Genomic DNA, 25,646 nt, shown 5'->3' with positions numbered 1-25,646 from the left:
GTCCCCTGCTCTCCTGCATCAAATGAGTTTCCAGGCCTCCAGAGGAAAAGTCCCAGAGCCCCTGTGAACCCAGATGTTTTGCTCAGCCCAGTGGGATATACCTTGTGTAAGGGAAAGCAAATCCTGTGGGCAGAGCTGAAGCTTAGAAAGGGAAAGAAGACTCACTTGTCTGAAATAGAGGAAAAAAGTGTGTGTGTGTATGTATGACAAAGAGAGAAGAGAGCGAAAGCAAATTAGATTTCTTTCTTTTATTATACAGGATTGTATGTACAAGGTCACCTTTCTCCCAAACATCAGCATCACAGTCAGTTCATAGCAAAAACTGCAGCTCACCTCTCAAAGCCTAGAAAACAGCTCTACAACGGCTCAGTACAACACAACGGATAAATTGTACAGGAACCGGAAAAAGGTAGGGGAAAGCACGGTTATCCCTTTAATCCCTCATGAATTATTTGAAACTAAGAAATGCAAAAAAACCATTGTGCTTCAAGAGCCATGTCTGCTCCAGAATGGCCCTCAGGGGAGGGAAGTGTGGCCCCCGGGACCTGTTGTCCCCTTCACCCTTCAAAGAGAGATGCCGTAGATGAGGTCTGGCTTTGAGCACTGCAGCAGAAAGCAAGAGTCCTCTTTCAGAGCACTCTATACGACCTGGGGGGCCACGTTTTGTGGGAGGGTTTGACCAAGGAGAAGCTGTGGACACCATTCCGAATTCAAAGCACTGATCTGTGTGTGTGTGTGTTTTGGAGGGGAACAGGGGAGACGGGCAGGACACATCTGATCTGAATAAAGTGCTGCGTGAGTTTCAGTCCTATCTACCCCTGAACTCAGAAAAACTGGGTAAGCCCACGAAGGAGGAACGAACAAGAAGAGAAAGGCTGAGAGACCTCTTGGGTGTTGTGGTGTAAGGGGATTCCCACGACAAGCCGCATGCTGGCTGCTGCAGCCCTCTGCTCGCAGGATGTGGCATGGGTCAAAAGCAGCTTGAATTTGGGTAGGTAGGGGAGGTGCTTGCACGCTCACATGCATCGTGCTCAGGGTATTTACCATTACCAGTCTCATTACGCTTGGGCAACTTGTCACGCTGCGCAGACCTGTCAGACTGGTGATGGAGCACAGTCTTCGCAGTCAGGAGCAGGAGCTGTCCCGCCACTCTCCTGGCGTGCCAGGTCGGTGTGAAGACCCAGGGAGGCTGGGGCAAGAGGAGATGTGAGCACCCTGGGGAAGGGGCTGATGTCTCTGGCACTGGGCTGGAGAAGTGGGTGGATTACATCCCTTCCAGGGAGCAGCTGGTCCAAGAAAAGGGTCTCATCCACACATGCTTGCACTCCCTCACTCTGCAGGGACTTGCTCAGCCTTTACATAGTGGTTTCCCAGTGGAGAACGAGGAGACCAAACCATTGAAGATGACGTATGCTTTGTTTCTCCTGCTTGGGATCACTTGCTTTCCTGCAGGCAGCTTCCTTTCCCCTTCCCGTCTCTTCAAGCAGCTGCAAAGAGCACAGTACATGCACCAGCACCGACTCCTTTCCACCTGGAAGTGACCGTGTACCTGCGGCAGCTCATGGGGCAAAAGAGACACGACAGGAGGTGACCATTCTGGGAGGACAGCTCACCCCACACCCTCTTCCTCAACACGACCTTTAGCGTGAGAACACAAATTGTCCAAACTGAGACAGTACTTTCCTCCAGTTAGCAAATGCTCTGGCTCTCACCTAGCACAGGAAAAAATGTCTTTATTGGGTTAGGCTTAGTTCTCCCTCCTCTCCTACAAAAAGCTCTATAACATCTCTGACTCATTTGGTGACACAACTGCTCTCCTGTTATCCAGTCAGTGATGGTTATAGATTGTGCAGGTTTTGGTTCCTGCCTCTGCTGGCTGCCGAGCTCCGAATCCATTGCACGGGGTAGTGGGGATTCACTGGGATGATGAGTTTTCTTTGTCTTTGCTTTACAGATGGATGGAAGATGTTGGGCCATGTTTATCCTTTTGAATGCCAGGTGGAGATGACAGCAGCACTTCGATTCAGTTTATCTTGCTCAACGTGCCAGGACAGGGTTTAGCCTCGTGCTTTCCTCACACTGTTGCTCACTGCTGTTCTGAACGGGCTGCAAGGAGAGAAGGGGGGCGGGGGGGAAGGTACATAATTTTCCTTGAACCTCAAAGATTTGTGATTTAGGAAAGGGAGTGAGGGGCTGATCAGTGATCCAGCTGAGCAGCCAGGCTCAGTGCTAGGAAAACACAGGATCAGTGGAAAAAAGCATCTTCTGAAGCAGCAACCCCCAACATGCACGGAATGAAAGCTTTTGCTCAGAATCAGCCCCTAAAAGGCAGTGTGTGAGCTGTACCTGGTTACTGTAGTCTGGCATCCTCCACATCTGTGTAATGGCTGTTTTCCTGGAGGGAAAAGGGAACCAGAAACAGTAAATCACCACGTGTGCCTCCTGCCCTGCCTGGGACACCGTGACACCTCACATGCGGTGACCAGCTGGTACCATGCTGGGGGAGAGCTCGCATGCTGCCAGCAGTGTCAGGTTGCTCAGCATGGTGGAGGAGCTACAAAACACATCTGATGTGGACACTGGGGGCTGTGGCTGTGGTTTCTGGCAGACACAGTCCCAAGCAAAACCAAAAATTTCCTCTGGTTCCTTATTCTGGAAGGGCTCTGCCAAACAGACCTGGGATGTGATTCCCTCATGGATTTTGAAGTCTGGCTCCTGCTGAACCTCAAAGGGACTGGGAGAAAATTAAGCCCACCTTCCCTTGTGTAAAGTCAAGTGTCTGATCTGGGCTACAACCAGAGTCAGCACCTCCAGTGGGCATGTCCCAGGGAACGTCTTGAGCCTGTGGCATGAGTTGCCATGCTTAGACTGGATGCTTAATTTCTGCACGGCCAGGTTGAGTCCATGCTCAGCACTTTCATAAAGTTTACTGCGTGTGCTTGCACAGCTCACACCTTGTTGTAACACTCTGAGAAGTTAATTTGGGACCTAGGAATGGCCCGCACCAGGGAACTGGTGTTACTGGAGCTGCCCAATGATGCAAAGGTGCAGTCAGTCCACAATGGCAAATCATGCACAATGTAATGACTCTGCTGTTGAACACAGAAGCTGGTCCCAGTTTGCAGCAGAACTCATCATCCAGAATGATAACACTCATAATAATCATCACTCCAAAGGCACACGAACAGTGCCGGCGTGCTGAACCACTCCCCATGCAACAGTGGTTTTGAAAGCACGGCATGTGAAAGTTGCCCTCCTGGAGCCGTTCTGCAATGCAGTATCATTAAAAGAATTAGGTGCTCAGCGGTAGTATTTTGCCTCCTGCATAGGCCAAATTTTGTGGTGAATATTTGAGAGGTGGAAATGGATCCAGGAGATGTCTGCAGGGGATGCTAGGTAATCTGAAAGGAAAGGCAAGGGGGCCCAGTCCCAACCTTGTTAGCAGCAGGCTGGTTTACAGGGCACTGGGTGAGATAAATAGATTTTTACAATCAGGGAGACCAACAGGGTCTTTGCAGAGACCCTACAGGGGAAAAGCCTCAGGACTGCAATGCATGAAGAAGGGACAGCTGGAGACTACGCTCAAAGGAGCTGTGGATGGAGACTCCCAAGAGAGGGAAGTCTGGAGGCTTGCGACTTCTGGCAACAGAATAAAGGCTCCTTCTCTGCAATTACAGAGCAGGTAGCGCCCTGGGAACAGGCTCTTCAGGAAAGCCAGGTGAGGTGGCATGTGCTCTGGGCAAAGGAATAGCCCAGATGCACAAAGATTTGCCTTGGAACAAGTGATGAGTCAGCTGAGAGCTTGTGGGTGAGGATCAGGGGCTAGAACACCATGGGTGACATCATGGCAGGCATCTGCTACAGACCACCTGATACGAAGTCTCCTCTGGATGGCTGGAAGAAGCCTCCTGATCACAGGCCCTTGTACTCCTGGGGGAGTTCAACCACCCTGATATCTGGTGGGAGGGCAGCAGGGCTGGGGGCAAGCAACCCAGGAGATTTCTGGAGAGCGTCAAGAACAATTTCTTGACACAGCTGACTGACCAACTGACTAGGGGAGACATTCTTCTGGACTGTTATTGATGACCAAGGAAGAACTGGTCAAAGATGTGAAGATGGAGAGAAGTCTTGGCTGCAGTGACCATGACACTGTGAAGCTAAGAATCCTGAGAGAAGTGACCAAGATAAAGAGCAGAATCAAATCCTTGAACTTAAGAGATCAGATTTTGGGTTGTTCAGGGATCTGCTTGGCAAAATCCCATGGGAGACTGCTCCGGAGGCCAAGGAGGCCAGGGCATCTGCGTAACCTTCAAGGACACCCGCCTTGAAGCACAAGAATGGCCCGTTCTGATTGCAGTCAGGCAGGTGTGGCAGGAGGCCAGCATGGATGAACAGCAAGCTCCCAACCGAGTGTTTTCCTACACGAAAAGGCAGAACCTAGAAAATGGAAAGCAGAGCTGAGCCACCCAGGAGGAATACAGAGCCATCCCTCCAGTGTGCAGTGATGGAGTTAGAAGAGCATCTATAGGTACACCAGCAGCAAAAGGAAGGCTAAGGAAAGTGTAAGCTCACTGCTCAATGGGGGGCAGGAGACCAAGGGACCTAGTGATAAAACACATGGAAAAGAAAAAAAAAAACAACCCACCCCTTCGTCCTTCTGCCTGTTGGCTGCAGCATGTTTTTGGACTTGATTTCTTCAGGTGATGTTGGAAACTTCACCAAGGCCAAGCAGAGATTTGTGCACAAAACCAGGGCAGCCAACTTTGCGCTGGAAGTGGGGCTAAAAGGAAGTATTTGCCCAGCTTCCATTGACTTTCAATGGGAATTGTGTGCCTGACTCCCTTGGGGTCTAAAATGCTCCCCCTCACCCAGCTGGGGCTAACACCACTGTGAAGCACCACTCTGCTTACCCGTAGTATTTTCACATGAGCTCTGGTTCAGTGAACTCCCCTACAAACAGGGATGCTCAGGCCTGCTGGTCCCCAGGAGACATCCTACAGTTGTCTACAGGGTATAGGTGGGACCTAGACCCAAGTCCAATTGGATCTTCCCCACTTGTCACCATTGGGAAGAGGTTCATGGCAGGGAAGTCTCTGTGCTGGGTAATGCCCAAGTATTGGCAGGTCTGGTTCCTGCCTTGCATAAACTATGTCTTTCCCACTTGTGATGGATGCATTCCTCCTGTTTGAACTAACTGGACTTTGGTCCAGGCAGAAGCTTAGCAAGTAGGCCTAAACAAAGTTAATCCTATTGTGTGAGGCTATCAGTGAGAACCCAGCACCAAAACCAAAAAAAACAGTTTGGCTGGAGATAGGGCTGATAAGCGGCTGAAACTGCATGAACACAGCAGCAAATGTGACTATGAATCAAACATATTACGCTATAAATATCTGCAGCCATCAGGGCCCGTTGGGCTCTCCCTCCGTAGCAGCTGGCTGAGCGGCACCTGACACCAGGCATCGATGGGTTTGGTAAATGAAATTTTTTTGCATGCATGTAACATTTAAGATAAGTATCGTAAGCTTACATGATAATCTTTGTATCCCATACTAACTTTAAGTGTAGTTTTTTTGCATGCATGTAACATTTAAGATAAGTATCGTAAGCTTACTTTAAGTGTAGTAAATAGTATTGACCACCAGTCCAACTGTACTTATTAAATATTTTACATACCTAAATTTACTGATTAGAACTCAATAAACTAACTACTAGATCAGATCTGTCTGAGTGACCTCTGACTCTTCTCCTGCGACACCACTGCCCCTCAGAGCCAAGGGTAGATAATGTTTTTAGGGACTGGTGTGGGCACCATGTCCATGGACAGCAGGTGGTGAAGGCTACACTGATGTGTGTAAGCCAAAGAGATGTGGGATAAAGGCGTCACTCCCGAGGAACTGGAAAGAATTCAAAACTGTTCAGTGTTGTAAGGTCAGGAGCAAAATATAAAGGATGGCTTTTGTGAGTCGCCTTGCAGTGTTTAAGATCCCTGCAGACGAACTACACACATTAACCTGCCCTATGCTGAGCACATGTGAGCCTGTCTGATGTTGGCAGTAAAATATTTCTGATCTCAATGCCACTTTAGGACCAGAGAGCCACAGAGAATAGAGGTGGAAGAAAGCTGAAACAGTCATCTTGTTCATCTACTCTTAATGAAGACCAGCCCTTCTTAAATCATTGCCAGCAGATGTCTGTCCACTCTGTTTTCTTATCACACTAATGGCAGAAAAGTCCACATTTTTTTTTGTTGACAGGCTGTGTGCTGCTTTATCATCATTAGCATCAGCAAGTTTCCCCCTAATTTCTACCATCTGTTTCCCTTGATGTAATTCAAACCTGGCCTTCCTTATCCTAATTGACACAGAGATGGAGGCCAGCTTTTGCCTTTCTTCTTTATAGCATCTGTTATGATGTCTCCCCTTAATCACCTCTTCTTAGATTTAGCAGGAGTCATGGACTTCAGCTATGAGGCCCCAGAAACCGAAACAGCTGAAAGACTCTGTTCAGATCCCTCATCCATCATGACTAAGGTGGGGCAGAGTAGAAGGGTACAAGCAAGCTGGGAAGTGTTTTGAGTTAGAGGAGCTTTTTAGCCATACGAAGAGTGCCACACATGTGCAATGCGGTGCGGTCACCCCAGGGGTAAGGAAGAAGAAAGGGATGCTGAGCTTCATCCTCACTTCTGCTGCCACCAGTGCCGGGGTGGGGAAGGAGCGGAGCTGTTGCAGGAGACACTCAGTACAGGCTCAGAGGCTGCCCTGACATGCCCCAAGCCTCTGCGGGAGAGCTGTGCCAGCTAGCCCAGCTTCCCAGGGCTGTGGTCCTGGGCAAGAGGCAGCAAGCAGGGCTGTCCTTCCACCCCAGCACCCTGTTGCCCTTTTCCTGGGTCTGGAGCTGTTCCTGTTCTCAGAGGAGTCTTAATTTGGGATAAATGACAGTGCTGCCAGTGGTAATACAGTGCCCTGTATTACCCTTGCCATCAGAGTACCCAAGAACAGGGCTCCCATCCAGATGCTTTTTAGGCAAAAAATTTGCTCACTGGGTTCACTGGGAGTGTCCTTATTCGGGGCAGGACTAACACCAATGGGGCCGATGTGTGCATGACATCAGGCCAGCCATGCTCGAGTGCTGCCCTCACTATGGATGTACAGCACAGCGGCTGCGGCTTGCTCAGACCTTATAACTAGGCTTATGCCATTCGGTGTCCGTCCAGATGAAAGGGCACTGCAAATGCACGTTGTTAGGAAAGTGCAGTTAATGTAACATGGCCTGTCTTTGTCATATGTTTCAATCCATCTGAGAATTATTTGGGAGCGGAGCAACTTGTTTTGACCATTAATTAACAGTTGTGAAATCAAGGATAAATGTGGTCCGAATTTCAAGAGCCAACCATGTTTCTTCAGCATCTCCACATGCATTTGCTAGGTCAATGCTTTTGCAAGCAGCAGAACAGTTTGAAAGAACAAGCTGTGAACAATCATGGGATTTAAATACAACGATTTCTTTTGAGGAAGGAAAAACTATTCTCCTGGGGATTTAGTAAGTTCCAGTAAAACCGTGGTCCATTACTGAACTCCTTTGGCTGGAGGGATGTACCACCCAAACTCTCTTACCAGTTCATCTTCACACTCATCCCGTGCGAGACCCTCTTCCTCACCCTCGTCCCCGTTCAGCGGCTCCTCCGTGTTGACCTCTGCCTCTGATGCCGTGTCTTCCTGCGAGATTTCGCTTTTGCTGCCATCCGCCTTCTTCCGTACCTCTGTGAGAGCAAGAGCCAAGCCACCAGGATCAGGGGCTGGGGGAGGCAACGTCCAGAGCCTGATGACACTAATCTGGTGGGCCCCCAAATTCAGTTGGTAGGTGAATAATGGATCTAGGGTTTTTCTCTGCAATGGGAAGTTTTGCTGATTTTTGAGGAAGCTGCCTGAAAGCAACCCGGGAAAGGGCAGAGTGGGTCATTGTTCTGCATCACCGGAGTGAGTGTGGGAGGCAGACAGAATAGAATAGAATAAGAAAGCAAACTAAAAAAATACAAACTATATGACAAAAGAAAAAAAATCTCATCATTTAAAAACCCAATTCTGTACTTTGGGGCATTTTGGCATGTAATTTTGGCCTGTGATTCCACCCTGGAACCTGGGGGTTGACACTTCACCATCAGAGCCTGGAGGATGCTCTAAGCCGCGATGGTTTCACGGCCAGCTCTGCAGGGCACTTCCCTGCACTCTTTGCCTGTTCTCGGACCAGCCCCGAGGCATCCACACGCACCCAACTGACCTGCAGACATCTTCTGTTCTTCAGCGATCTGCTCCAGTCGGCCCAGGAGAGCATCAATGTTGGATTTGATCTGTGTCAGCTCAGTTTTGATTGTTTGCAGCTCACTGCACTTCACTTGGGAGGAAGGAAGGAAAAAAAGGCATTTAGTGCCCCGCAGAGCGCCCGAGGCACCTGCCTCACCCCTCTGCCTGGCCCAAGTCACCTCGCTGAGCAGGTTAAAAAAATCAACTAGAAACCCCACGGTAGAAACTTACTCCTCGCATCCCTGGGGTCAACGTGCGGTGATGCTCACACCTCACTGCACGGCGAATCTGAGCTTGTCTATGCTGGAAGGAGCCGCGGTGAGTGGTGTGCAGGGTATCCTGCACAGCTAACAGGGGCTTGGTGGGCAGGCGAGGAGAGGCTGGCTTTGCATGGAGCAGCAACACGCCCTCCTCCACTGCCAGCCCTCGCTGCCCTGCTGCCTGTTACGGCACCGGCAGGGAAAGCTGGGGGGCTGCAGATGGTCGTATACACCCAAAAAAGCCTGTGTGTCCGTTGTCCGGGCATGTTGTGGAGGCTGACACCAGGCTTTGGCATGCTGAGGTTGTACATGCACCTTCCCCTGCCGCATTCGCAGCCTGCAGGCTTCTGAAAGGCCCTTGCTTTGTCTGTTGTTTCCAGATGTTTTGGTTTTTTTTAAGGTTTTCCCTGGGAGCATCTGGCCCTGTGGGTGAATGCCTGGGGATGGGAGGCCCATATGCACACCAGTCTCCACACCGTCCTGCTGCACCCACGCACATACTCACGCTTCAACTTGGCTGAGCTGTTGGCAATGGCAGCCGATCTGGCGAAGAGCTTGACGGGGAGCGTCGCCTTCACGCGCCGGACGAGGGGGATGGTGACCCGCGGCCGCTTCACAGGAACCACCCTGGGCACCGGAGAGACTCGGCCCCGGTACTCGAAGAGCCTGGAGGGAGGGGGGAAAGGATGGGGGGGGCTGAAGCAGCCCTGCAGCACCCCCAGCCCTGCTGTGCCGGCGATTGGGTGCCACAACTGGAGCCCAAGCAGTGCTGGCGGTGAGCCGGGGCACAGCCTGGCCATCAGACCCCACTGCACTGGGCTGGGCTGGACCACCCTGCACCCCACCTCACTCCCCACGGCAGGAGCTGTGCTGCAGGGAAGATCTTGCCCCATAGAAAGCCCCTTTGGCTGATGCCTCCCCTGCTCACCTGTCGTAGAAGTCGTCTCTGTAATAGTCATAGTCGAAGTCGTAGCCGCTGCAGAGACAGAGTCAGGATGGCACGGGTTAATTAGTGCTGGCAATTTATAATTATTACTCCCTCATTGCCTGCTGAGCCTCCCAGGTCCTTTATTTATTCCCCCTCCATAGGGGAGCCCCTGTCCTTCCACCTGGCAGGACGGGCACACTTGTCCTCCCGGCTGCAAGGGTCTGCAGGGAGGTGGGCTGAGCCCAGGAGAAAGATCTGGGGGGGCTGACCGCACTGGACAGGGTGATGTTGGCAGCAGAGTGTTAACCTGGTTATCTCAAGGTGGAGCAAGAAGATGTGTAGGTGGATTAAGACCTACAAACTGGGGTGGGGAGAAATGTCCGCAAACACCCTGTGGGGATGTCTGCATTTGAAGCGACGGCTGAGTCTGGGGAGTGGGGACCAGCCCTCCATCCCCAGCCAGCCGCGCAGAGAAGTTGAAAGTACGGCTAATGGGTTGTGCCTGCTAAGTGTCAGCTGAACTGTTCTCATGGCATTGCTGATATCCCCCTGTCCTGCCTTTTGTACAGCGGGACCGTGCCTCTGTCAGGAGGGCACTGCCCTGCCGCCACCCTTGTACAATTTTTTTTCATACCATATGTAATTGTTGGGGGAGAAGTCAGGGAGAAGGGGATAGTTATTAATTTAACATCTTTGCTATCGAAGATATTTAAACCTCTCTCCTCCCAGCGAGACATTGCCCACGTTGTTTTTTTAAGCTTGAACTGCATTTTAACCCAAAGTTGGAGCAATGCATTTCTCACTCCCTGGAGATCCAGCGACATGCTTTCTCTCTTGCTGCAGCTGGTTTTTCACAAAGCAACACAAACCAGGTGGTTACAGCAGTCACCGCTCTTCAGAGACAAGATCCGCTCTGGTGCTGCCTGATGCCTCGGCACACTCTCAGCAGCGGGAAGAGCAATGCTGCGGAACATACCAGCTACCCCCAGCTAAACACAGTGTCTGGTTCCCTTGCGTGCTGCTGTCTGAATTAATGCTGGTTAAATAAGAAGTTATGCTGACGTTCCCTCCTCTTTGCTCTGAACAAAGAGAATGGTTATTGCAGCCCTTGAAAGCAAAGAGTCTGTCCTGCATCGTGAAACCGTTTGAAGTGGCTTATAAAAACCAAGAAAATCTAATGGGAAGAAAGAGAAAGTGATGGGGAGAAGGAAGGACTCCGAGCCAGGAGAAACTGGGGCATGGGGAGAGGGAAGGATGAGCGCTCAAGTATGTAGCTGAGAGTAAATTTGGTGTCCTGCATCTTAGTCAAGAAGTGACAAGAAGAACGTGTGGCTGGCCAGTAATTCCAGGCTTGACCCAGGACGCCTGTCCTGCCTATGATGGCACTTGGCTTCCCACCCAATGTTTTAGTTTCAGTAAGTGGCTGGTTTCTTAAATGTTTTTTTTCTTCCCATGCTCCTTGGTTGCTGCTTGGGCTCCCCAGAAGCCTGTGGCAGCACGCGGCGACTCAGCCTATGCCTCGGGGGGACCTGAAGCACACTCTGGATGGTTGGAGACACAAGGGCTCCTTTGGGGCCAAAGACAGTTGGTGCAAGGGGTTAAGGACAACAAAACAGCATTTGCACCTACTGCCTCTTTTGGGGTTTGCTGCCACCATCATGCACTGCCACAGTGACTTCAAGCGAGGAGGTATTTTATAAAGCTGGACCTTATCTCTGAGCAGCTGCTGCTGACCACGGCATCCACGGCTGGCCAGGATGCAGGGTTTCACTGCTGAGCAAGCAGCAATGGCGGAGCAGGGGGAGATGTGACTATGGAGGTGTTATTGCCATTAGCCTTCCGAATTCAACAGCATGATGACAGCCATTTCGCTGACAGTCTCAGCATAGATGAATTTCAACATCTTTTCAGCCTTGGCGTCCTCCCCTTCTGACCTGACTTGTAGACAACGTTTCTGCTGGGCTCACAGAGGAGATTTCTCTGGCAATATCCTGGAATATCCTGGCAGCTTTCTGTCCCAACCACTGTGTGATCTGTATTTATTCCCTTGTGTGCTTTTCTGAATTGAAAGGGAAAGGTAATTCCTACCACGTCAGCTCTTGCTGGAATAAAACCAGCCTGTTTATATGGCTGAGATGGGCAGTATGGAACGAGGAAATGTATTTTCATGGAGATTTTTGACTGGTAGCTTGATTTTCATTCTAACCTGGGATGAAACCTGGAAATACAGAAAATCTCCAAGAAAATAGCTCCCCTCAGCCCACCAATCTATTTTGATCACCAAGGATGTTTGACTCCAGTTCTGTTTGAATCCAATAAACACAGAATACAATCAAAATAGAAAGTAATTTGAAAGGAAAATTGAACTAGGATGCTCCTACACTGTCAGACTCCCCCTCTTCATTTTTTGTGTTTTTTTTCCTTGGATGCAACTTAAACGAAACTGCTGCAATTTTGTACTATTTGTCAATCCTGACAGGCTCTGGTGAACTGCTTCTGGCTAGATCCAGCAATGCCCTGGAGCCAATGTTCTCTGTAGCCACAGGCAAGAGAAGACAGTGACATCTCCCTGCGGCTCAAGGACTCCAAATGGGATGAAGCAGTGTCTTTATTCACGGCAAAAACTCCCTCCATGGGCTGTTGCTCTTGCTGGGAAGCTCGCTGTGGCTTGGAGACCATGAGGGAGCTTTAGACCATTTGCTCATAAACAACACAAAGCTTGGAGGCATTTGGCAAAATTTTGAAACGCCCATACTCCTTTCTTCTCGCCCTATTCACACTCCTGGTCTGAGCTGGCTTTTCTTCCAAGCCTTTGCTCCCTGGTAGGAGCTCCGTTGGTAGAGCTGTGGACACCGTGGGCTCAGCTATGCATCTAGGAACAAGGAATGAAGCCCTGAACAGGGTGGGCACCCTCCATCTCCATCACCGACCCTGCCCTGCAGCGTTTGGGCACCTCCGCCTCACTCCTGGTCTCTGCTACAGCACCAACAGGACAAAGCCCGGCCTCAAGTACCTGTAGATCCAACCTGGTGTGGACTGGAGAAGGATGGAGAAGCCTAAAACTCCAGGCGAAGTCCTCAGCCTTTTTCAAGACTAGTTAAAACAGCAGTTTGGTATATGAAGTGGCTAATAAACACTGTAAATGTTATTACGCTATTTGCAGTAGGGAATGTGTGAGCAAAGATGGGCAGCCTTGTGTTATTCTGGTGGAAATCACTACTGGCCCAGTTTTGCAGCTTGTTTACAGATGCAGTGGAGTTGGCTTACAACATGCCTGATCTGCAGGGCAGTGGGTCCAAGAGCATCTACTAATATTTGTGGGTGAAAAGCAAGGGGGTGAGGAGGGTACTCCTGCCCTGGCCCCAAATCCTCAGGGGATTAGAGATACTTCCACCCATTTCAAAAGGAATTAGGGGCATAATCATCCTGGGGAGCTGGTCCTGACTTCCCCGAAACAGTGGGATTCATCTCACTTGACTTCAGATACTGGGAACGTAAAGAGATAAATCCAAGCCAGGGGGGAAAGAGGCAGTTCCAGGTCATGGTACCTCACATCCAAAGGCAGACATCTAAAATACGGTCAGGTGAAGAACTGTTTTTTTATCCAGCAAGCATAAAGGGAGTCCAGACAACCAGACCACATAAAAGCCTTGACAGCATAGAGGGCTGAACTCGCGTGAGATGAATCCACCCTCAGACTCAGTGTGGTGCAGGATGGCAAATACTCTGATCTCAGCCTCTGGCAGTACCGCTTTCAACAACTGCTAACCATGAGACAGCCCTCAATGAAGGCAGCAGGCTGAAATAAGGGATTTTTCGGAAGTCTGTGACTGTATGACCCTGCTATAACATGCCAGTCAGGTCATGGCTTTACAGATGATGCCAGGGAGGCAGTGGCTGGATGCTTTTACCAGCATCCTTGGAAGTCAGGCGCTGAGCAAAAGGCAGGTCTTCCAACATGAATGCAGGAAAAAAGCTAGTAAAAAGTGAGTGCCTTAGCGGGGGTGATTTATCTGGACATTGTGTGCCTGAAAATTTCACTGCACGTAGGATAAAGCTTCCTGAGACTGATGGATCATTTTTCAGTGACCTGGCAGGGCTTCCTTTGTGTACAGGAATAATTTTTGCCGTTTTTCAATCAGTTGGTGACACTGCGCCCTTTGAAAATAAAGCAGGGACAATCAGAGTGAGAGGCAGCAGAAGGCTGTAAGGCTGTGTCAAGTAACACAATGCATCCACCTCCTGATGCATTTCTTTTGCTTTGCTTTTCTTTAGTAATTAAATAACATTTATTAATGACTCACAAAGGTTCAAAATCCAAATATTCATAATTGAAGGGCAATTGTTTGTATGTGCTGCCTTTATATTACATTTGTGGTGCCATTTCTGAGCGTGTACCTGAATAGCAAATGTACATTTGAGCGGCTGTGCTTTTAATTACTGGCTGACAGCCCCGCACCGATAATCACAAGTGACACGTCGTGCTCAGTTCATATCCTTCTACTAATGGTTGCACAACCTTAATTATTGCAGCAGTAGAAATAAAACTCACTGGGAAGCTACTTGGAAAATCTGGCATTGATCAAATAGTGAGCTTTTAAGATCTTGTGTATCTGGTGTGAGATTCCTTCCTCCTGCAAATAGCCAAGGTAGCGGGAAGCCAGGACAGAAAAGTGGGAAGGCAGCCCGGCATTTCCAAGACACCGGGGCTGCGGAGGGGCTGCTGTAGGCTGGGACAGCGTGCACATCCTTGCTGCCAGTGTTGGGTCTGCTGGGTTTGGGTACCATTGCTCACCTCCTCCTTTGCCCTGTGGTTGTTTCTCAGCCCTGTCTGTGTGGATTTGCCACCAGGGCTTGCCGGGGTGTCATTGCTCCCAGCACCGCTGCCGAGACGTGGGAGGAGTGGATCTGTTTGGAGATGGGTTGACACCAGCTTTCTGCTGGGATTGTAATGGGTATAACAAGGGATGCGAATGCCAGCTGAGCTGGAAGGACATCATCCACCTGCATCTGTAGACTGTGAAAATAAGTCAGCGGTGGTTTGTCTGTCACCATTTCAGAGACAGTTCCTTGGGCCGCTGAGCTGCCAGACACTCTCTCTGCTCTTGCAGTTCTTGCTTAGGTTGTCCTCACTGTCCTTTTGGCTACAGAGCAACATTATCACCAGCATTACAGGGAAGGGCATAGAATTGTGCCTCCAAAGGTCAAGTGCAGCACTGGCAGACCCCACTGCCCTGAGGCAGAGCCACCTTCCCTTCCCAGCCCACAGCAACAAGCAGCCAACCCACAGCACAGCAGGATCACTGGCACTGACCTGAACGTGGCCCAAAGTGCCCTAGGAAATCCTGTCCAGACATTCACTATGCAGGCAAAAGAAGTATTGCCAGAAGGCAAAAGGTTTTGAGAAACAGTATGTGAATACCTGGGGGACACGGTCAAAATACAAGTCTGCATTCGGCAGCGGTGGCCGGGGTGCCAGGCAGGAGCACCCAGGGGACTTTCCATGTGCAAAGGGATGCTCTGGCAAATGCCAGAGGCAGAGGGAGGGAGGCCCTGAAGGTCTGTAGAGATCGGGGGAGAGCAGTGATGACAGATTTTATATTAACTGAAGGTCGCTCTTGTGGAGACACCTGAGAAAATTTATGATGGCACGAACCTGGGTGTATGTTTACCTATTGGAGGCAGATGGGAGGCTACATCCCAAAGGATTTCTATTAAACACCCAGGTAACCCCCCCAGGCTGGTGGATCAAGTAAGACTGTCAAGATTGTTGCTTCCTCTATGTCCAAAATGATATTTTCTTTCCCCTTCCCTTCCCTTCCCTTCCCTTCCCTTCCCTTCCCTTCCCTTCCCTTCCCTTCCCCCCTCTCATACAGACTTGGAGTGAGGCAAAGTAAAACCCAACCTTTGAAAAAATAATCTTATGTGTTTAACACAGCATTTCTATAAATTATAGTGCTGTGAGTTTTGAGGTCTAACATTTAGAAAAATTTATGATGGTTAGGGAAGCTATAACCACAGCTCACTGCAAACCTGGATTCCCTACTTTCTGTGAGATATCGTATTCCCTTCCCTTACCTTCCCTTCCCTTCCCTTCCCTTCCCCCCTCTCATACAGACTTGGAGTGAGGCAAAGTAAAACCCAACCTTTGAAAAAATAATCTTATGTGTTTAACACAGCATTTCTATAAATTATAGTGCTGTGAGTTTTGAGGTCTAACATTTAGAAAAATTTATGATGGTTAGGGAAGCTATAACCACAGCTCACTGCAAACCTGGATTCCCTACTTTCTGTGAGATATCGTAAGTTCCGCTAGTCCAGATGGCAAAGTTTAAATCTGTCACCAATCTGGGATGAAATATTGCTGAAGCTCAGAGCAGTGTAGTTCTCTGGCCCATATTTTAGCATATCCATATTTGTGGGAGGAAACAAACATCTCTCGTTTGCTCTCTCTTCATCTACATGGCAGCCTGGAAGTCTGAATTATTGGTCATTTCAACAGAAATGGATTAGCAGTCAAGGCACGGACAAAGAGTAAATGAAATGCTCTTTATTGCAAGATGTATGGAATGAATTGATTTGCATTATGGCTACCAGCACCATGTAAGTAGTATACGTGCAGCTAAATAGAAAGATTTGTGTCATCTCTATTTCCATACATCAGCATGGGTAATGCACAGAGAGTCCAGTTCCCCTCAACTGGCATCCCCTGTGAATCCAGAGGGCCAAGTTCTGGTGAAGGACCAAGCTGGCCCAAGGTGGGAGGACAAATTTGCCTGGTGAAAGCTGCAAAGGAAGAGCTCAGCTGAGAAACTTGGGGAAGGTCTCAACAGACGCCTTGGGGGTGGTGGTGGAAGGGTTGCTGAAGCTCTGGTGGGTTTGCCTATGCCAGAAGAGCGTTGCCACCACTGAGGTTTGCCATTTCGTAGCACACTGGTGTTCCTTTTTTATTACACCCACCTATAACCCTGATACTGATTTTAGTCTTTTCTTCCTAACATCACACCTTCTAAATCCTGACTCAGTGCCCCAGTCTCCATACCATAAGACTGGCGTAAAAACAATAAGAATTTATAAATAAAACACATTTTGGGATCTTGTTATTTGCTTTTGGGTTCTTGAAATCTGCAGGGTACTCTCCAAATACCTTTTCAAGTTTTCCCTTCTGCAACCTCAGGAGCAAGAACTTAATGAGCTTCTCCCATATTCCCACGACTCCAGACTCTGGGGCTTAAAGGAAAATCTTCACTTCTTGTCAAAATCTTGATAAACTCTCTAGAGGGGGCAACAGTGGCATTGAAGGCTCACTGACATCTCTAACACTCTACAACTCCCACAAACCTACTTCATGTCCCACTTGTCCCTCCTGTTCCCTTGATCCCTTGGTCACTGCTCTGCAGCACAGGCTCTCGTGGGGATTCCCCCGGCCACCTCCTTGGTCACCTCCATCTGTTGCCTCAAGGCCTTCCCACTTTCTTCCTTTCTTCTCTCCCTTTCCCTGTCATTATTCTCTTGCCCCTTTCTCCAGTGTCGTTCCCTAAATTATCCCTGTTCCCTGTTCTCCCCCAACACCCAACATATGCCACTGTGCCCCACTCCTACTCCCCAGCTGGAGGGGCGCGCTCCTCTTGTTACACCTCTTTCAAGACCTCTGATGTGGTTAAAGCAGGTACTGCCCGCTTTTCTCCAACTACCTCCAGGTCCAACACCATTCACAGGTTGGACCATGCCCAGGCAGAGTCCCACAGTGCCATGGGCGTTGGCTAACCTTGGGTCTGCCGCTGACGCCTCTTGCTGGCTCTCCTCCCTGCGGACTACCACCAAGGGGCACTGCAAAGGCCAAGAAGACCATGGGAGGAGAAGATCTGAACGTGCAGCAGCGGCCCAGGACTGCCTGGGGTAGGGGCCAGGGAGCTCGGGCCAGCAGCCGAGGGGGTGTGCAAAAATCAGCCCCAGCCGGAAGGCAAATACCAGCCTGGAGACTTCACCGCAAGGAGATGGCATGGTGGAGACCTACCTGTACAATGCGGAGGCTGCTCTCTTCAGCCCTTTAGGTCTGTTGGGTTTAGGTTCTCCAGCCATGTTGATATCTGCAATGAACAGACATGCAGCTATGACACGGCACGTCCACGCTCACTGGGAGCTGTATCCGACCACGGAGTAAGGGAGGCTGTGCACAGCCCTGCCATCAGCAGAAACAAACTCCTCCACACCTCCCACCACATCTCCACCTGCTTTTAGCATGTCTGGGGCCCTGCTAGACCTCCACAAGAAGGCAAATACATTCTTGCACTTGGCAAGCCTCTTCCTTTTCCTTTACAAAGCTACTAACCATTTATTTTTGAAGTCAATGCCCTGCACATGGTCTAACCCCCCCCCCCAAATTCAGGACAGGCTTCTCAGGAGAACTCGGTGCTGTAATGATAAGGCATGGACAAAATATAAAACTGCTGCACGCTGCTAACTGCTAACAATTTATCCCTTGCTCCTTCTAGAACAAAAATGAATGCTAAGCATGAGCCAGCCAGGCATCACTGTGGACTGGGCTGCATTAAAAGCTGCATGGGGTGCAGGCACACGCCTGCAGCCACCCCAGCTGACCTCGGAGGAGCATCTTCTACCAGGGGAGGTGAGAATGAGCTCTTCTAATCCGCCGAGGAAATTTCTCTCCTCAGACTCAGTGCCAAACGTGCTTTTGTCGTGAGAATAAAGTGATACAGCCAATTTCATGGAGGCTGCCGAGAGTCTGTCAATCTAACGCTGAGTGTGGCCCCAGAACTGCAGAGAGATGAGCTGTTGGGAGCACGAGGCCTCACCCCCTCTTCGTTTCTTGGCCCAGGAGTGAGCAAATTCCCTGCTGGCTTCACCAGTCAGCCCTAAGCTTTTTCTGTTCTTCAGGCCCTTTCTGTCTAAATAGGTGTCAGACCTCTGGGCATGCCATATCTGAGCCAAGCAAGACAGGCCTTCCTTACATAGACCAAAAGCACCATTTGCACTGGGCTGGACAGGGGCTGCCCCACAGCATTGGGGCAGATCCTCGTGCTAAGCCCAGTTACAGCCTCTGAGGTGCAGGTGGATTTGAAGGTCTCCATCTGGGGCGCAGGGTTTGTGGATCTGTGACTGCCAGCTGGGGTACTGAAGTTCTCACCTCTTCAAGACTTGCAGGATATGCCATGAAACTCAGCAGGTTTAAGCTTACTAATCGTTGCTTTTTTCATGCTGCATGAAGGGACTTTATGGAGAAATGTGGACAGGCCGGTCTGCTCACTATCAAAATAAAGAGCTTGCAAAGTGATCCAAAGTGAACAGGGTGCCGACTTCATTATTAACCAAGAAAATGATCTTCAGAAGCACAAGGAAGCTGCAGCACTGCTGAAACAACCTGAGCAGGAGTACAGGCTGCACACGTGGGACACGGACATGCTCCCACTGCCCAAATGTCCTCAGACTGCCTTTTAGGGTCTAGCAAGAGAAGCTTAGCCTATTTATAAGGTTGCTAACGAGTGTGGTATTAGGGTGTCGCTCAGACACTACATTGAACGTTCCTCTGGAGGCACATTCAGATCAGAACGTGTGTTTTCTCTGCTGCCTTTCACCCACCATCCTCCCACAGTCAACTGCTAAGGGGAATGCAGAAGAGTGTTGAGCCTGAACGCTAGCAAGGACGTGCATGGCCATAGGACAGGTCGGTGGACAACTGCTGCCAGTGTGAACATTACACATGCAGTTGCCTTTCTGAGTCTGTTGAGCAACACAATGCTTCTGGCAATGCTGTTTGCTGTAAAGGAAGAGAGGAATAAATGCTTCCTTGGTGCGTCCCAGAACACATCCCTGCTCAGCTCCAGTTCCCTTGTTGTGAACCCTTTTTGCTGTCAGGGTGCATCTTGCCAGCTGCCAGTCACTTTTCTTGAAAAATGAAGAGCTAATGACAGCACCATGCTGATTAACACCCTTCAAGGGAGACGCAATGAAAGCCCAATGGTGGATAATGACAACAATTAGCTCAATTTGCTGGTATGCACTGCTAGAAATAGCACTGTGGAGCCTTTATCAGGGCATGCAGACAGACCAGGAAATTTATACTTTCAACCTATAGTGGTGATAAGCAGTCAGATCCCTCAGGATTCCCTTGATACTGAACAAGGAGAGACAAGAGCTCAGCATGCACATCAGCCTGGACAGATTTTGCATCTCGTTCCCATTCTGGCTCCCTCCTCTGCGTCGCTGGATCCATCTGCTCACCCCATGGCAGTATCTATCCCTCCAGCTCATATCCAGGCACCTTTGCCCACACTAAATGGGGAGGTCTTGCTTTGTCTAGCCAACATAGTAGGGTCAGGTTATGGTGTGGATCCAGCTTCCAGTGCAGAGCTTCCCTCAGTGGAATGGTAACTGCCTCCTGCAATGACCGGGGTGTCTGGGAGCCTCTGGAGAAAGCACAGAGGTTGCCAGGACCTGCCTGGCAGAGCAGTCCATGTCCCAGCACATGATGGGCTACAGCCATGGTTTCAAACACCTCCATTTTGTGATGCATTCAGTATCTTGCTGATCAATTAAAATGCAAGTTTGATTGTTTGCATATCTGGTGACAAAGGAAGAAGAATTAAAAAGAAAAAATGGAAGAAAAGCTATTACTCATTACTCACTAAGCTTGAGAGCTGACCTTAGCTGGGAGATGCGAGCTAGAAAGATGCTGCTGCTTTGCTCATTCATTTTGGTATGTGCTGGAAAATGTTACCTGCAAATCATCATTGGCACTCAGGAGCAGATGGAGGGCTGAACCCTCCTGCCACCACCAGTGTGTGTAACTGTCCCATGGCAGCGCAGCCAGCTGTGCTCCTGGAGGGACAAGTACCACCGAGACCTGGAGTCATTGACTTAAGGGTTTCTGCAAGGACCAGCTTTTCTATGATCTATCAGAAGGAGTTGCAAGAGCCTTGACGGATGCTGGGGGAGATACGAGATCCTTAGACTACATGCCCACTCAGACGAGTCAGGCACAGCACTCATGGCACATGCAAAACTATGATGCTTTCCCACAACATTTCTTAACTGTTGGTGCAAATTCTCTTTCCCATCTGAACAGCTGAGGCAGGAAAGGCAGTTTCACTCAAACTGTGCCATGCAGGGCTGCTACAACCGAGTCATTACAGCAAGCGCTTGCCATGCAGGAGTGGCTCTGGATTTGGACAGAGATGCTGTCCTGCTGAGTGACCACCTGCTGGCGCTGGGGACAGATGGCCTTGCACTATCAACAAGCTGCTGCCCCTGAGCAGGGTGGGGGTACTTTGCCCCTACACCGGGCACTGCCTAGAGCCATGCTGCCCCACCGTGCAGGCGGTGATCCCCCATGAGCTCCTGCCACACCAAATGCAGCCGTTTGCCTGGCAGTCATGGTTTGCAGCTCTTCCACAGGATCGCATGGTTGCACCCTGCTGAAGTTACTGGCTGGAACTGCCAGGGCAGAAAGCAGCCTACCTTCCTGCTGCCCATCTGGGGAGGGAAGTTTTACCATCACCTCAAAGGAACCCCCAAAACCCTGCCCATGAACAGAAGCAGGGACAGTCTCTTCAGCAACGTGTCGGACATGTCCCCTGCCTGTCCCATCCTGTCCTTACTCTCCACGTTCCTATGTGGCCATCACCTCCTCTTTTTTAGGGGGGGACTTTCTACCTTGTTTTGTGCAAAGACATTTTCTAACCACATTGTTCAGCTCTTCTTTTCTGCTGGATTCTCCTGAAAGGGGAGCGTCCCCGTGTTTATACTGGTCCATGAACAGCAAAGGAAAGCCTGCTGAGCTCTTCTGTGCTAAGACTGGCCCATGAAGGGAAGGCAGATGAAAGGGAGCTGAATTTGCACCTTATCCAGTGCATATCTAGGATTCCCAGTTACAATACAGTCCTTTTGTCTTGTTGGCAAGCCAGACCTCTGGGACCAGCACTGAGAGTAAAGTAAGATGTTCCTATCATGGCAAACCTTTCATCTTTCTCTTCAGCTAAGTGGGCGAGTGTTGCCTGTCTCTTATCTGCATCTCCTGTATCTGTCTGGGGCATCACAACAAGCTCCTTTGCTCCCCAAGGCCCTCTTTGTCATATCTATGGACTCTGCACATGTGGGCAATGCCTGGGCTGGAAGCATCCCTGGCATGCTGTGCTTCGCCTCGGTCTGCAGCTCTGCTCTCTGGACTGTAAGAGAAGTGAAAAGAAGTTTCTGGTATTTGAATAAACCATGGATGGAAACAGCACACTGTCTTAAAGATCAGATCTAACATGCAACTTTTTATTTCAGACTGCTGTGCCAGAAGCAGGGTGGGAATGGGCTGCAAATCGTTTTCCTGGGTGCCAATGGCCACTGCCTGCAGCACGCTTGGAAATAACAATATTTCATTAAAAATACTGTTTCCAGTTTCAATTCTCAGCTTAGAGCTGGTGACAAGAGCTTCTCAGCATGTGACACTTCAGAGCAATCTGCAAAATAAGGATGCAGCTGGGGTGGTTTTGTTTGTTATTTCTTATCACACAGCAGTGCAGACAAGAGACTGTCATGTGGCTGGGGGGAAGTTCTCTCATTTAACATCAGATGGCTAAAGTTACTCTGAACTGGTCTGAGTTAGTTAGACTATCACCTCTCTTGACAGGCAAAGGGTAAGGCCTGGTCCACAAAGGGAACCAGGCAATGTCTTTTCCCACCCTTGTTCTTCCCCACCAGATCAAGGGCAACGACATGGGATGATTCAGAACTGTGTTTTCGCTTCTATCATCGCAGCCTGTAACATGAGTTTTTGGGCACAATGTATAAGCCCTGAGGGTACTAACATGCCTGAATGGCCATGACCAGCCTCACTTCTGACCCCTACCCACATGGGAACCGGGAGCCTTCAGCCCCTACCTGAGCTGTGTTGTAGGAGTGCTGGTCTCCAGCTCTGTCACAGCCATGCCTGTGCCTAGTCACGGACCCTGCTGATCCTGACCCATTGGCTGACTTCCCAGCCTGGCCCCAGACCTGCGTTGTCACTATGGACCTGCTTGGTCATCACTGGGTTGTGTCTGACCCGCTCACCATTATTGGACCTGACCCCAACCTGCAGATTGACGTCCCAGTTTGACCTTGGACAGGCTATCCCTTGACCATCCCCTAGGGAGCAACCAACGTGTGTTGCACCCACACACCTAAAATGGCTTAAGAAAAGACTTACCAAGCGTCTGGCCAGCAAGCACACGCCCATTCTCGCCCAGGACAGCAGCACGTGCGTGCCTCTCGTTGGAGTACTGTACGAAGGCATAGCCCTTGTGAACGGAGCAGCCCACCACTCGGCCGTACTTGGAGAAAATGGTCTCCACATCTGACTTCTTGACCACGGCTGTGTTGAGATTGCCAATGAAGACTCTGGAGTTGATGGACTTGGGGTCATTCTTGTTCGTGATGTTGCTTGTCTGCACCTTCAATGACATCTTGAACACCTGAAAGAACAAACTGGGAGTCAGGAAGATGTGCAAGGGAATTGCTGGAGCCTTACAAAAAGCGTCAGGGGATAAACCTCCCAGCAAGCCTGGAGCAAGGGAACCAGCTCCCCAGCTTCAACTAGTGACAGCTGGGGGGATCCCATCTCCAGAGAGCCCCTGTGTGTTGGGGAGGGGAATGGTGTAGCAGTGCAAAACTTTTGCTGGAAACCTCTTTACCAGGCTGACACTCTGGGTGTAAGCTGGGTGCTTTTGGGGGACAAAACAAAATTTAAATAAATTTTACATCTAACTAAAAGCTTTAATGATATTATAGGAAAGCTTTTACCTCTCTATACTTAATTACAATTCAAAGGACTGCTCTTTTTAAAGCAGTCTGCATTCAGCACCTTTGTTCATGCCCGCCTCTCCGGGCTTTCCCCTGCTGAGCACCTCCCAGCACAGGCCAGCTCTCACCACGCACAGGGACAACCTTGTCCCCATGGATCCGCATTTGCAGCTGGAAGAAAACCTGAGTTTTTCTGGATGCAAATGGAGATTTAAGTGGCGGAGCAGCCCGTGTGCTCCTATCTGACATCTGCACTCTGCTGCCTGCCTGCGCATTTACAAGCTGGCCTTTGAGCTGAATTTTGTGCAAACAGAAGGTGTCACTGTTAGCTTGGGAATCACTAAGCCATCAGCCAGATCAGCTTGAAGCCACTCCAACTTGCTTCCCATAGCTGCAAGGCGTGATACCCTGGGTTTCTTGCCTGGGGTATTTAATGGGCAGCCCCTGAGAACGGGCTTCACCTCTGAGGACAAAGAGAAGCCAGGGACAGGGCTGGAAATTGTGTGAAATTAAAGCTAGTCTGGCTGCCTATTACACTGCCTGCTCACATTTCTGCAGCAAAAATTACAGCTGTCCAAAGATATCAGTTTGATTTTCATCTTCCAGAAACAGAGGGGATGCTTTGGGACCGCTATTATGTGCTGCATACATAGTGTGTGGTATTTACCTGGGAAAAGTCAGCTCAGAGCTGTGGAAGGTATTTTATGACGCACGTTGCAGTGCTGCTCTTCCCTAGCCCCTTCCAGCAGCGCCGGCACGTACTCCCAGCACCTGGGGCAATGCCACCGGGGTGTCCACGACCCCAGGCAGTCACCGAGCCTATCGCCCTGCACAGGGGACGCACTGCTACCGCAGGGCCATGGTGTCCCCTCCCTGGTAGTCCCCAGCATCTGCCTTGGCACTGGGCAGAGCTAAAGCACTGCCTGGCTTTGGGCTCTCTGGGCTCAAAGCCCAAGTTTGTCTCAGCAGCTTGGTCCGAGTGGGGACCGTGGCAGCTGCCCAGCTGCATGGATGCACCTCTTGTGGACCTGGTCACCCTGGTCCCCAAGCCCTGACAGGCTCTGCTTGCCCACAGCCCAGCCTGCCCGAGGCACTGACACCGGCAGTGTGCGATGCTCTGGCTTTGCCAAGCCCTAAAACACAGTTAGTCTTTCCTACACTCCTTACTAGACAGGCAGAGGCCTGGGAAAAAGCTGCAGCGTTTCCTGATGTGCTTTCTGGGGTTTCACCCAAGACTTTCAAAGAACCTAAGTCTTCCTTCTTCCCTGTCTTCTCCTGCACAGAGCTTCCACACAGGACATGACATCTCTGGTTGCTCATCTCCCCCTAAACCTGTTAGGGGGGATAACTTCATTATACCTATCTCACCCTTTTGCCAGGTGAGTCCCATTTTGGCTTCTTGGGTGATGGAAGTCTTTCTGATGGAGCCTGCTCAGCTACTGGCCCCTCAGGACACCCAGGGGGCTGCTTCTGCCCATAGTCCCATTTTCCTGAAGGTACTTCTACCCACACAGACAAGCATTAGGGCTTGCTGCCGCTAGCTCTGTATCTCCAGGATTTGAAACTTCAGTCCAGCACGGAGGTAACGAGACAACAGAGGAGACTCGCCCAGCCCTGCACGCAGATGGTGCTTGCAGCCTGACCCGGGGAGACACAGAGCATTTGAACACTGACTGCAATCAATGAGCTCTCAACAGACAAGCTATGATGTCCAGACCTCCGCCTTTTTAATTTTCAGAGCACAAAGGACTGGACACTTGATTCCTTTCATCATTTAAAGCCAAACCATACAGAGCGTTGGAGATACCTGGCAAGGCTGATCCTCCGTGCAGAGCAGGGGAAGGATGCAACGGCACAATAAATCTTGTCCGGCTCTAACCCCTGTGACTCTATTAACCTACCATTGAGGCTGGAAATGATCTCCCTGCTAAATCCAATCAAAAAAAAGTTAGACACTGTCTGAGTCTGGCTCGTTATATTTTCCCTTTCACCCTTACAGACTAAAAGAGCCAGAGACTTTTGTTTTATTTTTTAGAAAACAATTCCTGGCAGCACAGTGCTCCTAAAAACACTGGAAAAAATAACCAAAGGACAGGACTTTTAAAGGCATCTAAGTGAATTAAATCCTCACACCTTTGGAAAGTGGTGCCCAACCTCTTCAGATTGCTCAAAGTTCCAACCTATATAATAACATTTGCTTAATACTATCTATTTTAACATATTTTTGCAGTGCAGTCTGGAAGATGTTCACAGAGGACACTGTCCCCATTCCTGGTGTAGAGGTGGACAAACAGAGGAAGAGCCAAGGCTGTTTCCAGCCATTTGGTCACTTTGGGTACCCAGCTTGAGCCTCAGGGATTCGTTTCTCAG

At 49.9% G+C, this 25,646-nt stretch overlaps 1 protein-coding gene across 1 annotated transcript in view; it reads right to left on the bottom strand.

Moving 5' to 3' along the window:
• Nucleotides 1–233: 233 nt before the first annotated feature.
• RALY (RALY heterogeneous nuclear ribonucleoprotein) overlaps nt 234–25,646 on the bottom strand; it is a 107,700-nt gene continuing 82,287 nt past the window's right edge. The window contains exons 3-10 of the mRNA XM_009284000.2: nt 22,684–22,948; nt 17,506–17,578; nt 9,489–9,536; nt 9,066–9,226; nt 8,278–8,391; nt 7,614–7,759; nt 2,347–2,395; nt 234–2,106 (exon numbers count right to left, since the gene is read on the bottom strand). Coding sequence (XP_009282275.1) covers nt 2,351–2,395; nt 7,614–7,759; nt 8,278–8,391; nt 9,066–9,226; nt 9,489–9,536; nt 17,506–17,578; nt 22,684–22,939 — 843 coding nt within the window. The 5' untranslated portion in view covers nt 22,940–22,948 and the 3' untranslated portion in view covers nt 234–2,106; nt 2,347–2,350. The remainder of the gene's footprint in view (nt 2,107–2,346; nt 2,396–7,613; nt 7,760–8,277; nt 8,392–9,065; nt 9,227–9,488; nt 9,537–17,505; nt 17,579–22,683; nt 22,949–25,646) is intronic.

The sequence above is a fragment of the Aptenodytes forsteri genome, unplaced genomic scaffold (genome assembly GCF_000699145.1).
Source record: "Aptenodytes forsteri isolate BGI_AS27 unplaced genomic scaffold, ASM69914v1 Scaffold295, whole genome shotgun sequence".
In the NCBI taxonomy this organism is placed as follows: Eukaryota; Metazoa; Chordata; class Aves; order Sphenisciformes; family Spheniscidae; genus Aptenodytes; species Aptenodytes forsteri.
This window is presented reverse-complemented; position numbering and strand designations above follow the sequence as displayed.